At 49.1% G+C, this 14,851-nt stretch overlaps 1 protein-coding gene across 1 annotated transcript; it reads right to left on the reverse strand.

Annotated features, from left to right (window-relative positions):
• On the reverse strand, window positions 1-3,581 carry LOC117049254. The gene is made up of 3 exons (XM_033153995.1): window positions 3,428-3,581; window positions 1,174-1,595; window positions 1-603 (listed from the first exon to the last, which is right to left on the reverse strand). Exons 1-3 carry the CDS (start codon window positions 3,579-3,581, stop codon window positions 190-192), a joined length of 990 nt encoding a protein of 329 aa, XP_033009886.1. The 3' UTR covers window positions 1-189.
• Window positions 3,582-14,851: the final 11,270 nt, after the last annotated feature.

Here is a 14,851-nt window from a genome sequence, read left to right on the forward strand (position 1 = left end):
TGGAGGTGCCCCTTGTCAGTGTCTGGCATGCAGCAATCAGCGTTTCGGGGGCATCTCCCAGTTAACATGCAACCGCAGTCAGCGTTTGATGGTTTCCGAGGGCTGGCATGCAACGGCATTTAGTAACATTTGAACAATGTCCACTTAACTCATTTACATCCGCTTGAATAGGTAAACCAAACCAAAGAGTCAGATTTCAAAATGGGCTAGCATGTTTTGATTCTGAAACTGAAATGCCAAATTTTCGATGCTTTCGTAGAGGTTTTCTGCTGGGGCGTTCCTGTTTGGCTTTCTTTTCCTCCTTGAGTTTTCCCAGTAAGTATCTACAGCCTCATAAGCTGGCTCTGTGCTTGGCTTCATGCCGTTGCCCAACCACGATTCACAGCCAACGGACTCATAGCAGGGTTCAATAGCGGGAGGCTGGAACAGTGAGGGCTGGTGCCCTGCCCTGCCATCTGATTCCTGATGGACAGGTGCCACCAGGGCATTTCCTAGGCTCATCTCCCCTTGGGGTGGTCTCTCTCCACTGTGCCTACCACAGCCCTCGATTTTCTTCTTCTCCTTCTTCCTCTCCTTGCGCACCACTGAATACATTTCTTCTACCTACGAGAGAAGCAGACATTAGGGGGGGGGCGTCAATAAAATGGCTTTGGGGGTCAGTTTCGTGCACCTTTGATCCTATGAAAGCCCTCGAGGCAGGACAGCTTTTCTCTTGTTATTCTGCACACAGGGGATACCCCAGTGCATGGGTGGATTCGATAGATAAATTAATAATGATGATGATGATGATGATGATAAATAATAATAATACAAAAATGCTGACAGATTTTCACAAGGACTTTCATTTCAAAAAACAAATTGCAAACTGGAAAAAGAGACATAGGGCAGATCTACACTGGTCGGTTATAACGTTAAAAATGTGTTATAAAGATGTGACACTGGAGGGCGCTGCAGAGCAGAGATACGTTGAGAATGGGAAATTGCAATGAGAGCTTTATTGTGTTTTTTTAATAGCCTTTAACAGCGTTTATACAGATCAGTGTAGATCCAGCCATTAATTGACAGATTTGCACTTCCCTCTTCCAACCCCAGTATAGTTAAGAGCAATGACCCCCCCCCAAATCTGGTGTGGTGGGTTACTTCAATTGCACAGAGATGGGAGGTCTCTTATACCTGCACTGCTTGAGCAGCGTGAGGTGTCGTTGCTAGAGATCCCTGCTGCGATGCTTCAGAGGCCCCCGCCTCCATCCCTGCCTGCTGGTGGGCCTTCATCTTCTTCCCTTTCAGAACACAGGCGTACTCGGCTCCTGTTGCTCGGTCCTCTTGCCCCTTAGCATCCTCCTCCTCCTCCTCCTCCTTCGTGACAGGGCTCGGTTCCTCCATCACTTCCTCCGACGCCGTCATGGATTCATACAGCACATCCTCGACTCGGATTTGGAAAGTCAGGTTTGAGTAAGTCTGGTCTGGAGACAGCGGGTCCTCTGGGGGGATCCGGGGCAGCCCCCTCTGGGGCAGGATGATGAAGCTGCAGCTGGATATTGTCCCATCGTCTTCACTCAGTGAGTAAGGGATGTTGCCACCGGTTGACCTCAGATCTAGAGGAGGAGGATGCAAGAGACTCCAGGATCAGAACTGAAAATGACCTTAACAGTTTGGAGAACTAGGCGCAAGTTGACAAAATGAATTTCAATAGGGACAAAATTAAGGTTCTGCATTTAGGTAGAAAGAAATATAGGATGGGGGACACCTGGCTTAATAGCAGTACATGTGAAAAGGATCTAAAGGGTCTTGATGGACCACAAACTTAAGGTGAGTCAACAGGGTGATGCAGCAGCAAAAAAGAGAATGCTACTCTAGGCTGCATCAACAGGGATAAAATTTCCAGGTCAAGGGAAGTCATAGTCCCACTCTGCCTTGATCAGACCCCACCTGGAGTCCCGTATCCAGTTCTGGGCACCACAATTTAAGAAGGATGTTGACAAGCTGGAAGGTGTGCAGAAGAGGGCGACCAAGGTGACCAAGGGTCTGCAAACCAAGCCTGATGAGGAACAGTTGAGGGAGTTGGGTATGTTTAGCCCGGAAAAGAGGAGACTGAGAGAAGATATGATAGCCATCTTCAAATATCTTAAGGGCTGTCACATGGAGGAGGGAACAAGCTTGTTTTCTCCTGCTCTGGAGGGTAGGATTCAAACCAAGAAAGGAAATTCCGAGTAAACATTTGGAAAAGCTTTCTGATAGCAAGAGCTGTTCAGCAGTGGAACTGTCTCCCTCTGGAGGTGGTGGACTCTCCTTCCTTGGAGGTTTTTAAGCAGAGGTTGGATGGCCACCTGTCGTGGATGCTTTAGCTGAGATTCCTGCATTGCAGGGGGTTGGACTAGATGACCCCGGGGTCCCTTTCAACTCTTTCCCCCTGCCCCTGGGGACCTAAGCTGGGTTTCCCTTTCCCCAGCTACCCCTTGCTCCTGCAACCACAAAAGTGCCCAGCCCTTGCAAAGGGATGCTTTAGGATTTGTTTGTGCACAGTCAAAATTGTATGTGCCTAGTTATGCCTGTTGTAAGGACTCTCAGTTGTTGCTCCTGAGGAAACAGGCTGACTCCGAACTTCTACAAACTAAGTTCTTTATTGTGCAGATATTTACAGTGGAGTTACAGTAAAGACGTCCAGCTCATCCCTCTGCAGAGTCTGGGAATGTCCGTTTCCAGTTTTTAGTCCAACATAAGAGGCGCGGGATCCTGAACCCCCGCCTCCCCCTTCCACGTCCTTCCTCCCTGCGAAATCAGGGCACGGGAAAATGTCCCTGTTCCCCGCTTCCTGCTTGGTGCTGAAGCTCTCTGATCCTGTCACAGCCGCTGCCCCAACTTCCTGCTTCCATCTCCCCCTCCCCACTGGAGGAGCAATCGCTTCCTCCGCTCGGGGGGTGGTTCCCTGTATCGCAAATTACCTGGGAACGCTACCTGCCTGGGCTGGGGGGATTTCCTGACACCTGTTGATATCAGGTGATTGTCTCCTCTGTACGCTTTCTGGTGCCTGCTAAAAACACTCTTGTTTGGTCAAGCCTACCCAGTTGCTTAGAGTTTTAATGTGATGTGAATTTTAATCTTTTTTTTAGTCTATTATTGCAACTTTTGAAAAGTCTGGAATTACTATAGTTAGTTTTTCTTAGGAGTGATTTTGTTTTTTTTGTTTTTTTGGTAAACGGCTTGAGGGTTGCTGTTGTTTTTTTAACAATCAAGCGGTGCATAAATTTTTATGAAACAGATAAATGAATAGCCAAAACAAGCTTGGGAAATGACTCGTATATTATTTGCAGTTTGCAGTAGCCAGGGCAAATGCTCCTTTGCTTCCAGTCTTTTTGTTGCCTCTCAACTTGGAATCCAGAGATTTGAACTGGATGCCAGAGTCTTTGGGAAACGTGCGGCGACTTACCGGTACTTTTTGCCTTGGAATTTGCACTGTTCAGTTGCTGCGAGTTGACGACCGTCAAGAGCTCCGCCTGCAAAACAAGAAGTTGTGTCTGGGCGGTGGGCACAGTGGCATAGGAAGGGGGGGTACGGTGGGTGTGAGCCGCCCCGGGTGTCATCACTGAGGGGGGTGACAAAATGCCAAAAATATGTGTTTCTGAAAAAATAACTGCCGCACCCATCGCACGCCCCTTCCTATGCCTCCACAGGAGCACTCCCTCCTCGAGTGATTTCCAGAAACCAGGAGCATTGCTGCCTCCAACTTTGCAGGTGCTTTTGAATTCTGGTGCTGGAGGAGACTCTTGAGAGTCCCATGGACTGCAAAAAGATCAAACTTATCCAACCTTAAAGAAATGAGCCCTGAGTGCTCACTGGAAGGACAAATCCTGAAGTTGAGGCTCCAATACTTTGGCCACCTCATGAGAAGAGAAGACTCCCTGGAAAAGACCCTGATGTTGGGAAAGATGGAGGGCACAAGGAGAAGGGGACGACAGAGGATGAGATGGCTGGACAGTGTTCTCGAAGCGACTGGCATGGGTTTGGCCAAACTGCGGGAGGCAGTGGAGGATAGGGGTGCCTGGCGTGCTCTGGTCCATGGGGTCATGAAGAGTCGGACACGAATGAATGACTGAACAACAACAACAACAGCCGTGTTGGTCTGCCATAGTAAAAAAAAAAAAAAATCCTTCCAGCATGCACACTTGTGTATCTGAAGAAGTGTGCATGCACACGGAAGCTCATACCAGTAACAAACTTATTGGTCTCTAAGGTGCTACTGGAAGGATTTTTATTTTTATTATTTTGTTCCAACTTTGCAAGCAGAGCACACCACGGGCCTGAACCCCACATCTCTCTTGAGGGGGAGGCGGCAGGCAGACTGCCTGCAAGCTCCACGCTGTTTTTTCAATCAGCACGGGGCTTGTGTCTGCCCGCTGCCTCAGCCGCCCTACAGCTCGCCCCGCCCCGCTCACTTCGCCCCCGGCTGCAGGGCGTCCGCACCACCCTGGGCACCTGAGCAGCTAGCTACGCCGGTGGGTGGGCAGCTGTCTGCATCCCTGGAATTGCAGCAAATGCAGCACACACACCCAATCAAGTAAATAAATAAAAATACTTAACTAAAAGTAGAAACAATCAGAATGTTGTAAATTGAAACGCTCGCTGAGGTCACTTGGATGATGTTGTGGCCAGGGCCGGCGCGTCCATTTAGGCGAACTAGGCAATTGCCTAGGGCGCCAAAATGGAGGGGGCGCTGGCCAGGCTTGGGCAGGACGGGCAAGCAGCAGCTTCTCCGCTACAGCAGAGAAACTGCTGCTTGCCTTTCCACCCCCCACCTTCCACTAAAGCAGGCTTTGGCAGGGGGTGGGTGGAAGGTGGTTCGCCTAGGGCGCAAGAAGCCCTAGCACCGGTCCTGGTTGTGGCGCATTCTAGCGACGCAACTGGCAACCCAACTGAGCAATAGCATGGCTTCTGCAAACCAACCAATTGCTTCGGAGGTAGCTCAGTCCTGCCCCACCCTCCAAATCCCTGCTACGTCCATGTGCGCAAAGGATGTACTTGTTATTGGGGAACCAAACGTAGAAAGGAAAGAGCTCCACTCACTGCTTCCTCCAACGCCACACCATCTTGTGGGATTACCCTGTTCTTCTCTTTCCTGGATGGCAGAAAAAGAGATGGAAAAAATCATTTACGGGGCAGTTTAGCAACACCCTGGTCAGCTGGTGGGACTACAGAAGGTCCACGTATTTTTGCTGGACTGGATAGCCATCTGATCAGGAGGCCCATTCCACACAATGTAGGAACCAGGCCTTTTCTGTGGTGGCACCTATTCTTTCGAACTCTCTCCATTTAAACACCACACAGATGCTCTCTCCATCCCCTTTTTGTTACCTGCTAAAAAAAAACCCTTCCTTTTTTTTGGCTAGCCTTACAAACCTCTGTCATTTTCGTGTCTCCCCATTTCACCTCCCCCCCCCCCAATAGCATATCTTTTTTCTGAACTCGGAATCTTCAAATGCTTTAGTGCTGGAGTGGGGAACCCAACCCGGGGGCCGCATTCTCTTTTGGGCAACTTTCTGAGGGCCACATGCTAATAGGGGTTGGGGCAGAGGTAATTGCTTGAAATGGAAGCAACAGACGTGAATCTTGGCTTTCTATAGAAGGCTAATTTCTAAGCACACTCCTCTCCATGCAACCAGTATTGAGATGGTTAATTTTGCACATGTGAAAGCTTCTGGATGAACAAAACGCTTGCATTGAAATGAAAATTCTCCAGTTCCAAAATATGGTTCAAAAAGCCTCACTTACAGAACTCAACTTAAAAACAAATAAAATTACATTCACTCAGTCGCATATTTCGTATACTGCTCCAAGCATAAGGCATTTAAACTTAGCTTACATATAGTCACATATAAAACAGCTTTATTTGCAAAAGCCGCTAAAAGTATTTGTGCTAGTCACATAAAAGACAACGCTGAAGATTATGCAGAGGACCCAGTTAATTTGATTTATTGTAAATAGCTGCTTATTTCTGGATTTTTCTTAATAGGTTTTACTGGATTTGCTGGTTTTGTAACTGGATTGGTAATGGCTTTTAGTCAAATACAATAAATGATTGATTGATTGAACTTAGTTTACAGATAACTTTCATTCTGAGCTAAAAACCTTTCTCCGCTGTAGCCTCTTTTAACTTTTTGCTGGAGACAGAGACAAACACATCCATTCTCTTCAGCGCTTTAGAACAAAAAGGCACCGCACCCAACACCAATGCCTATAGATTAGCACATGCATAGACTTGAAATGCTCTATCTTTCCTGCGACTATGTGCTGTTGATCATCCTGTGACTAAGCCACAGAAATACAGCCCCACAAATGCTTAAGGTAGGCTTTTCTCTAACTTCATGAAAATAGATGTTAAATGGAAATAAACTTGTCATACAAGCAGCATGTAAGAGGGGAAGAAATGGAAATATCTGAGAGAGTGGGAAGCCAGTTTTTTTTGGGGGGGGATTGTATTGAATTTGTTTTAATTTGTCACTGATGTGTTATAAATGTGGGAAATGAATAAAAAATTAATTGGCAAGAAATTTCCAACCATACTTCACAGTATATAGTACATACACATTATATACCTTCCATTTCAATGCACACTAAACCAGGGGGGGACAACTTGAATAAAATATTGAGGGGGGAGGGAGTAAGCCCTACTCCGCATAACTGATCACATGACGTAGTGAATGGACACCATTTATGGCAATGCCCATCAAACTTTGTGAGGGCCAGACCCCTTGGCTGCTATGAGTTGGCTCCTAAGCACTAAACATTTGTACTTTGCAACCAATAGACATTCTCCATGCTCAAGGCCACATTCCAAGCAAAAGCAGGCAAAAACCCTCGGAATGCAAAGGGGTGTGGCCTGGGCAGAGGGGGTGTGGCCTGGGCAGTGTTCCAAGGGCCAGGCGGAGAGGTTTCAAGGGCCACGTTCAGACCCTGAGCCTGCAGTTCCGACACCCCTACTTTTGTGCTACTTTGTTGTAAGGTAAAAGGTAAATGTAAAGGGACGCATGACCATTAGGTACAGTCATGTCTGACTCTGGGGTTGCAGCGCTCATCTCGCTTTATTGGCCGAGGGAGCCGGCGTACAGCTTCCGGGTCATTTGGCCAGCATGACTAAGCCGCTTCTGGCGAACCAGAGCAGCGCACGGAAACGCTGTTTACCTTCCTGCTGGAGCAGTACCTATTTATCTACTTGCTTCTTCGTACTTTGGAACTGCTAGGTTGGCAGGAGCTGGGACCAAGCAATGGGAGCTCACCCCGTCACGGGGATCTGAACCGCTGACCTTCTGATCGACAAGCCCTAGGCTCTGTGGTTTAACCCACAGAGGGTTAATCCTGCTTGCAAGTTTTCTGGCGAACCAGAGCAGCACACGGAAACGCCGTTTACCTTCCCGCCAGAGCAGTACCTATTTATCTACTTGCACTTTGACGTGCTTTCGAACTGCTAGGTGGGCAGGAGCTGGGACCGAGCAACGGGAGCTCACCCTGTTGCGGGGATTTGAACCGCCGACCTTCTGATCGGCAAGCCCTAGGCTCTGTGGTTTAACCCACAGTGCCACCCGCGTCCCTCTTTGTCATAAGGAAGGCACCCCTGGATTGTTTTGCTAGCTCTTTCCAGCAGGTTTTTCAGCTAAATGCTGCAGCAGTTTCAGAACAACTCAGCGGGGAAATCAGGGGCAAGGGGGGGGGGGGGTCCTCCTCAAACCCAGCTGCTGCTTCCTGCCCGAACTGCCCTGATTTCTGTTGCTGGCTGCTTGCTTGCTTCTTTCCTGTCACGAGTTCTGTCTAGCAAAGGGGCTCCTTGCCTCCGAAGAAGTTAGTTTTTCTTTCTCACTCGTCTCCTTTAGCAACTAATAGTAACTGCTCAACATGCCAAGCAGTCCAGACCTTGAAAAAATTCACCCGATAAGAACTGCCTCTGCAATAGTTGGAGTGTTATAATCATATCATGGGAGCCTGCAAAATGCCGTTTGGCAGAGAGGGCTTTGCAAGGGCGTTTTTTTGGGGGGGGGGAACGGGATCCTTTTTGGCCCAGCTGTGAACCCAACTGGTCCAATGTGATTCTATAGATTGGATTGCTGCAGTGCATTCTGCGTGGAGCTCCCCTTTGCGCTAAAGCTCAGAGGCGGTTTTCGGGGGGCACAACTTGTGCAATGACATTGGGCGCCTCGCTGCGTGGGATGCCACAGCAGTGCCTTAGAACAGAGCTCACAAAAGGCAGGGGGCCAAATTTTAGCATCAAAGTCCGAGAGTTCGAAGTCAGCTATCATACAGCTAGTGCAGAATGCTGATGCACATCTGCTGCCAGGAGTGAAACCCTGCACTGCTTGCCCGTTTGTCGATAGGCCAAGTTTAAGGGGTTACTATTGGTATCTAAGGGCCTTGATCCCTTAGCTCCCAGAGTGAGCTGTACTGCCCCCTGTTGGTGGGGGGTGATCTAGTGGGGTGCTAAGGGGCTGGCAGAGGGCCGCTGGAGTTGTAAATGATTACCAGACTTTGAAAGGCAGGCATCACTGGGTGAAGTCCACCCGTTTTGCTGAACTAATTAAACTAAACCATTTAATTATCCACTTCAATTTGCAGAACTGGCACTGTTCCAGGGGTCACATATTCCCTGTTCCGCCCGTGCAAGAAACCAATCTCTTAGCGTGGCAGCACCTGAACCTGGGAACTCCCTGCCTCTTGATACCAGGCAGATGTCTTCACTGTACGCTTTCCGGTGCCTGCTAAAGCCATTTTTGTGTAGGCAAACCTAGACACGCAGTATGCTGACATGTGTTTAGCTTATCAGTGGTTTTAGTTATTTTTGAAGGCTTTAAGTTGTTGTTTTTAAAAAAGTGTTTTTATTAAGACTTTCTTGGGTAACAACAGAGCATACAGAGTCTCTGTTTATTAAAGTGTTTTGAACTTTTTTTTTTTAACTGATTTCATTGTCTTATTCTATTTGTAAACTGCTTTGAGGTTTGTTTCTTTTCCAATCGAGAGGCATGTAAATTGTATGAACGAAATGAATGGGGTGCTGCAGAACCTGGGGCCCCAGGCACTCTATCCGGAGAAGGCTTGCCAATTAAGGGTGAGAGCAGCTCAGATGCTTACCTCCTGCAAAGTGTGCAGAGGGCCAAGAGACAGGCGATTATGCCAACCAGGGAGACGACAAGGAACGAAGGGAAGAAGACAACAGCCCCCGCTTCCTCTAGGGGTGGAGCCATCAGTGGATTCACCTGCGAGATGCACTTGGCATAGGATGCTGTGGAGGAGAGGAAGTACAAAGGACCATTAAACTCACTTTGCCTCATTCATCCATCCATTAATTCTGCCTTACACAGAATCAGACCATTGGTCCATCTAGCTCAGTGGTCCATTCAGCAATGAATGGTTATGGCTCTCCAGGGTTTCGGGTAGGGGGTCGTAGAATCATAGAATTTTAGGGTTGGGAGGGTCATCTAGTCCAACTCCCTGCAATGACAGTGTGGTGTAGTGGTTAAGAGTGGTAGACTCGTAATCTGGGGAACCGGGTTCGTGTCTCCCCTCCTCCACATGCAGCTGCTGGGTGACCTTGGGCTAGTCACACTTCTTTGAAGTCTTTCAGCCCCACTCACCTCACAGAGTGTTTGTTGTGGGGGAGGAAGGGAAGGGAGAATGTTAGTAGCTTTGAGACTCCTTTGGGTAGTGATAAAGTGGGATATCAAATCCAAACTCTTCTTCTTCTTTTGCCCAACGTGGGGCTCGAACCCACGACCCTGAGAGTAAGAGCCTCATGCTCTACTAACTGAGCTATCCAGGTCCATCCTAGCCCAAACTGGAGATGGCGGGCATTGAACCTGGGACCTTCTGCATGCGAAGCAGATGCTCTACCACTGAGCTGAGGCCCTTCCCGGTAAGATTTGTACCCTGCCCTCCAAACACATAGGGTGGCATTTGAATTCTGCATCTCATCGGGGCAAGGGTTTCCCATTGCACAGCCAGAATCCCCCCTCCCTTCCCATGCAGCCCAGATAGACAAACACACAAATGATGGAGCAATTAAATTTAGTGCCTAAACTATACTCAGAGGTCAGGTTTAAGAGGCAATGTGAGAGATGCATGCCGTTAAACTGTGGAACTCCCTCCCATAGGAGGCAGGCATGGCCACCAGCCTAAAAGGTAAAGGGAACCCTGACCATTAGGTCCAGTTGCGGACGACTCTGGGGTTGCGGCGCTCATCTGGCTTTATTGGCCAAGGGAGCCGGCGTACCGCTTCCGGGTCATGTGGCCAGCATGACTAAGCCGCTTCTGGCGAATCAGAGCAGCGCACGGAAACACTGTTTACCTTCCTGCCTGAGCGGTACCTATTTATCTACTTGCACTTCGTGCTTTTGAACTGCTAGGTGGGCAGGAGCTGGGACCGAGCAACAGGAGCTCACTCCGCCGCGGGGATCCGAACTGCCGACCTTCTGATCGGCAAGCCCTAGGCTCTGTGGTTTAACCCACAGTGCTACCCACCAGCCTACAAGGCTTTAAAAGAGGGTTGGGCAAATTCATGGAGAAGAGGCTCTCAATGGTCAGAGGCAGCGATGCCTCTGAATACCAGTCGCTGGAAACCACGGGGCGGGGGGGGGACCTCTTGTGCTTAAATCCTGCTTGCAAGTTTCCCCAAGTTCGTGAGAGCTGGACCATCAAGAAGGCTGATTGCCGAAGAATTGATGCTTTTGAATTATGGTGCTGGAGGAGACTCTTGAGAGTCTCATGGACTGCAAGGAGATCAAACCTATCCATTCTGAAGGAAATCAGCCCTGAGTGTTCACTGGAAGGACAGATCCTGAAGTTGAGGCTCCAGTACTTTGGCCACTTCATGAGAAGAGAAGACTCCCTAGAAAAGACCCTGATGTTGGAAAAGATGGAGGGCGCAAGGAGAAGGGGACAACAGAAGATGAGATGGTTGGACAGTGTTCTCGAAGCAACCAACATGAGTCTGACCAAACTGCGGGAGGCAGTAGAAGACAGGAGTGCCTGGGGTGCTCTGGTCCCTGGGGTCACGAAGAGTCGGACACGACTAAACGACTAAACAACAACAACCACCTCGTTGGTCTCTGGGAGAATAGGATGCTGGACTGATGGGTCATTGGCCTGATCCAGCAAAACTCTTCTTATGTTTCTGTGCTATTCTGTTCTCGTGTTTTACCGCCATAAAGATGGCCCTCGCAATCAAATTGTGGAGTCCACATGCAAAATGTATTTTAAGCTACTGGTTGAGTGTTGGATCCTCAGCGCAACAACGGAAGTTGAAAGGCTCCTTCTTGCAGGCTGTTTAACGAAGCATGCAAAATATAACAGGGCCCTTGTGGGTTGCCCTCTCGTTGGCAATGGGTTTCCTGTGCCTCTGAGCCACAGGGCCTGCAAACCCGGGGGAGCCTGTCGCTGCATCCCCAAGCTGTCAACCACCGCTGAGCTGTGGTCTCTGCTGCTTCCCGTGTTGCAAACGAGGACGACCTGCTATGTTCATGTGCTCAAAGGCCAAACGGCACACAGGAAGCTGAGTGCGGCATTCGCCATCAGGCTCCCCCTAACACGACTCTCTTTGTTTCCAGTACCGTAAGAACAGAGGCGGATTTAGGGCATCGCGGGGGACAAGGACACACCTTCCCCCTTCCGTCCCAAAGCCTAGTGCTGGGCTATACAGCTGCAAATAAAATGTTTTAAGTGTGTTTTAAGTGCAATATACAATGTGACATTAGATGGTGATGGTGAGCCTTATGGAAAATTCAATGTATTTTTTTAAAAAAACACTAAAAAATAAGAGGCATTTTCAAAACAGTTCTTATACGTCTGCAGATCCCACCCTAGAGTCCTCCTGCCAACTTCTCAAAGCCTAGTTAGCACATTCTCAGCTTTGGGAAGGAGGGTGCAAGGACCCTGCCAGAGCCTCTTTTCTAAATCGCAGTGTCTCCCTTACCAAGTTTTGGGAAGGGGGCACAAGGGCTAGGAGAGGTGCCAAATGTTGGCCTTGCACAGGGCACCATATTGCCAGGCTCTGCCCCTGATAAGAACATAAGAGGAGCCTGCTGGATCAGGCCAATGGCCCACCTGGTCCAGCATCCTGTTCTCAACCAGATGACTGTAGGAAACTCGCAAGCAGGATTCGAACCCAGGAGCACTCTCGCCCCTCCCGCGGTTTCCAGAAAGCGGTATTCAGAAGCATTGCTGCCTCCACCTGTGGAAGCAGAGCAGAAGAGCCATCGTGGCTAGGAGCCATTGAGAACCCTCTCCCCCTCCATGAATTTGCCCTCTCCTCTTTTATGTTGATTGGCAGCCGTTGCTGCCTCCAGTGGGAGGGAGTTCCACAGTTTTACTGAGCGCTGCACGAAGGACTTTCTTTTATCTGTCCTGAATCTTGCAACATTCAGCTTCATTGACTGTCCACAAGTTCCAGTTTGATTATGCCAGTTATGACCTCATAAATTTCTAGCATGTGGGCTCTTCCTTATCTTTTCTCCTAGTCCTACAGACCCTCCAAGTGTCCCTATTTTCCAGGGATGGTCCCAGATTCACAGAAGCCGTCTCTGTTTTTTATTTGATCCCTGAATGTCCCGCTTTTCCTTAGGGCGTCCCTATTTTCATTGGAGAAATGTTGGACTCGGGGATGGAGTTATCGGACTACCAAGCCATCTGAAGGCAGCCCTCCATTGTTGTTGTTGAGTCGTTCAGTCGTGTCCGCCTCTTCGTGACCCCATGGACCAGAGCACGCCAGGCACGCCTATCCTCCACTGCCTCCCGCAGTTTGGCCAAACTCATGCTAGTCGCTTCGAGAACACTGTCCAGCCATCTCATCCTCTGTCGTCCCCTTCTCCTTGTGCCCTCCATCTTTCCCAACATCAGGGTCTCCTCCAGCGCCATAATTCAAAAGCATCAATTCCTGGAGGAGGAACTCCAGTATCCCTGCCAAGAAAACTCCATGGACAAAGACAAAGACAGCCCTCCATAGGGAAGTTTTAAAATGTTAATATTTTTAATAATAATAATAATAATAATAATAATAATAATAATAATAATAATAATAATAATAATGGAATAGGACACCCCTCTTTTCATAGGAGGGTATGGTCCTAGCAATGATGTTATTTTAAACCCAAAAGAAAAGCCCTGCTGGAAGGTCCACCTGTATCAGTTTTCAGACTGACGGCCATGTGTCCATCTCTGGAGTCTTCCAGGGGCCATATGCCAAAGGTGGTCGGGGCCAGAAGCAATGTGGGCAAAAATGATGCAAATTATACCTTCGTATGGGAAGCTACTTTCTATGCACACACTCGCAGGGGCACCTACCTCTGTTCTCCATCCAGGCAATCTAGAGAGACTTTGAGGGCACATTCCAGCCAGGCAAAAACACCCCAGGTGGTTATGAGTTAGGGCTGGTGAAAAAAGTGCTGTTTGAGTTCACCCCTTGAGGCGCACTCCCTTGTGTCTCAAAACAGGCAGGTGCCAACTCTGAGCAGGACTAACATTGGCTACAACCCCCAGCTTCCAAGCCTTTCCCACTTTCAGTGTATTAAAAGGTAAAGGTAAAGGACCCCTGACAGTTAAGTCCAGTCGCGGATGACTCTGGGGTTGCGGCGCTCATCTCGCTTTACTGGCTGAGGGAGGCGGCGTTTGTCCACAGACAGTTTTTCCGGGTCATGTGGCCAGCATGACTAAGCCGCTTCTGGCGAAACCAGAGCAGCGCACGGAAACGCTGTTTACCTTCCCACCGGAGCGGTACCTATTGATCTACTTGCACTTTGATGTGCTTTCGGACTGCTAGGTTGGCAGTAGCTGGGACCGAGCAACGGGAACTCACTCTGTTGTGGGGATTTGAACCGCCGACCTTCTGATCAGCAAGCCCTAGGCTCTGTGGTTTAACCCACAGCGCCACCCGCGTCCCTTTCAGTGTATTAAGCAGAGCTAAAAAAGCTCAGTGCCGAAGCACTTGCTTTGCTTTGCAGAATGGCTGAGTTTCAGCCCTGGTTTCTTCTGCTAGAGGAGGAGATTTGCGAGTCGTCCTGGGACCTTGGAGAGCGTGTGCCAGACACCAGGCGGGCAAATAGTCTGGCCTGCTAAACGAAGATAAAAAACTATCTTGTACTGAGTCAGGTCATCGGTTTGCCTACCTCAATATTGTCTACACTGACTGGCAGTGACAATCCAAGGTTTCAGAAACAGGATCTTTTTCAACCTTTTTGAGTCCACAGCTCCCTTGACCAACTACCGTATTTTTCTGTCTATAAGACACCCCCATGTATAAGACGTCCCCTATTTTTGGGGACTCGGATTTAAGAAAATGGGGGGAGATGGCCCCATGTATAAGATGCCCCCTAATTTTTGACATTATTTTTAAGGGGAAAAAACTAGTCTTATACATGGAAAAATGTGGTACATTCTTTCTGCGGCTCCCCTGTGGGGCTCAGAATCCCAGTTATGGCACCCCTTTCCTGCAGAGCTGGCAGCCTCTCACCCTTTTTGGACACCCTCCCTTGTGGATTCTTCCCTCAGCCTCCTCCCCTCTCCTTGGGAGTCCTCCGGGCAGCCACCCCTGGCCTCTGAGCCCCCCTCCCCAGCCCCAAAGAAAGGAGTCTCCTCACACCCCTGGGAAGAGGATGTCTCCAGCTTTAGCAGCCCGACGGAAACTGGTTGAAGATGAACCTGAGGCCACCATATTACTTGCCTTGGGAGGCAGCAGGGGTCACAGAGCCGGTATGGCAGAAAGGCTCCCTTTCAGCACCGGGCACTCAGCTCCCAGGCAGGAACAATTACTGCCCTTCTGAAGTGTGCATGCACACAAAAGCTCATACCAAGAACAAACTTAGTTGGTCTCTAAGGTGCTACT

Source organism: Lacerta agilis, chromosome 6 (assembly GCF_009819535.1).
Source record: "Lacerta agilis isolate rLacAgi1 chromosome 6, rLacAgi1.pri, whole genome shotgun sequence".
Lineage (NCBI taxonomy): Eukaryota > Metazoa > Chordata > Lepidosauria > Squamata > Lacertidae > Lacerta > Lacerta agilis.

What these genes read in the sequence shown, in the direction of transcription:
- LOC117049254 (XM_033153995.1), bottom strand. Translation starts at nt 3,581, where the DNA reads ATGACACCCGGGGCGGCTCACACCCACCGTACCCCCCCTTCCTATGCC. An exon ending in TTCCAAGGCAAAAAGTACCG is followed by an intron (nt 1,596 to 3,427) that starts GTAAGTCGCCGC and finishes CTCCTCCTCTAG; the next exon opens with ATCTGAGGTCAACCGGTGGC. An exon ending in ACGCTGCTCAAGCAGTGCAG is followed by an intron (nt 604 to 1,173) that starts GTATAAGAGACC and finishes CTTCTCTCGTAG; the next exon opens with GTAGAAGAAATGTATTCAGT.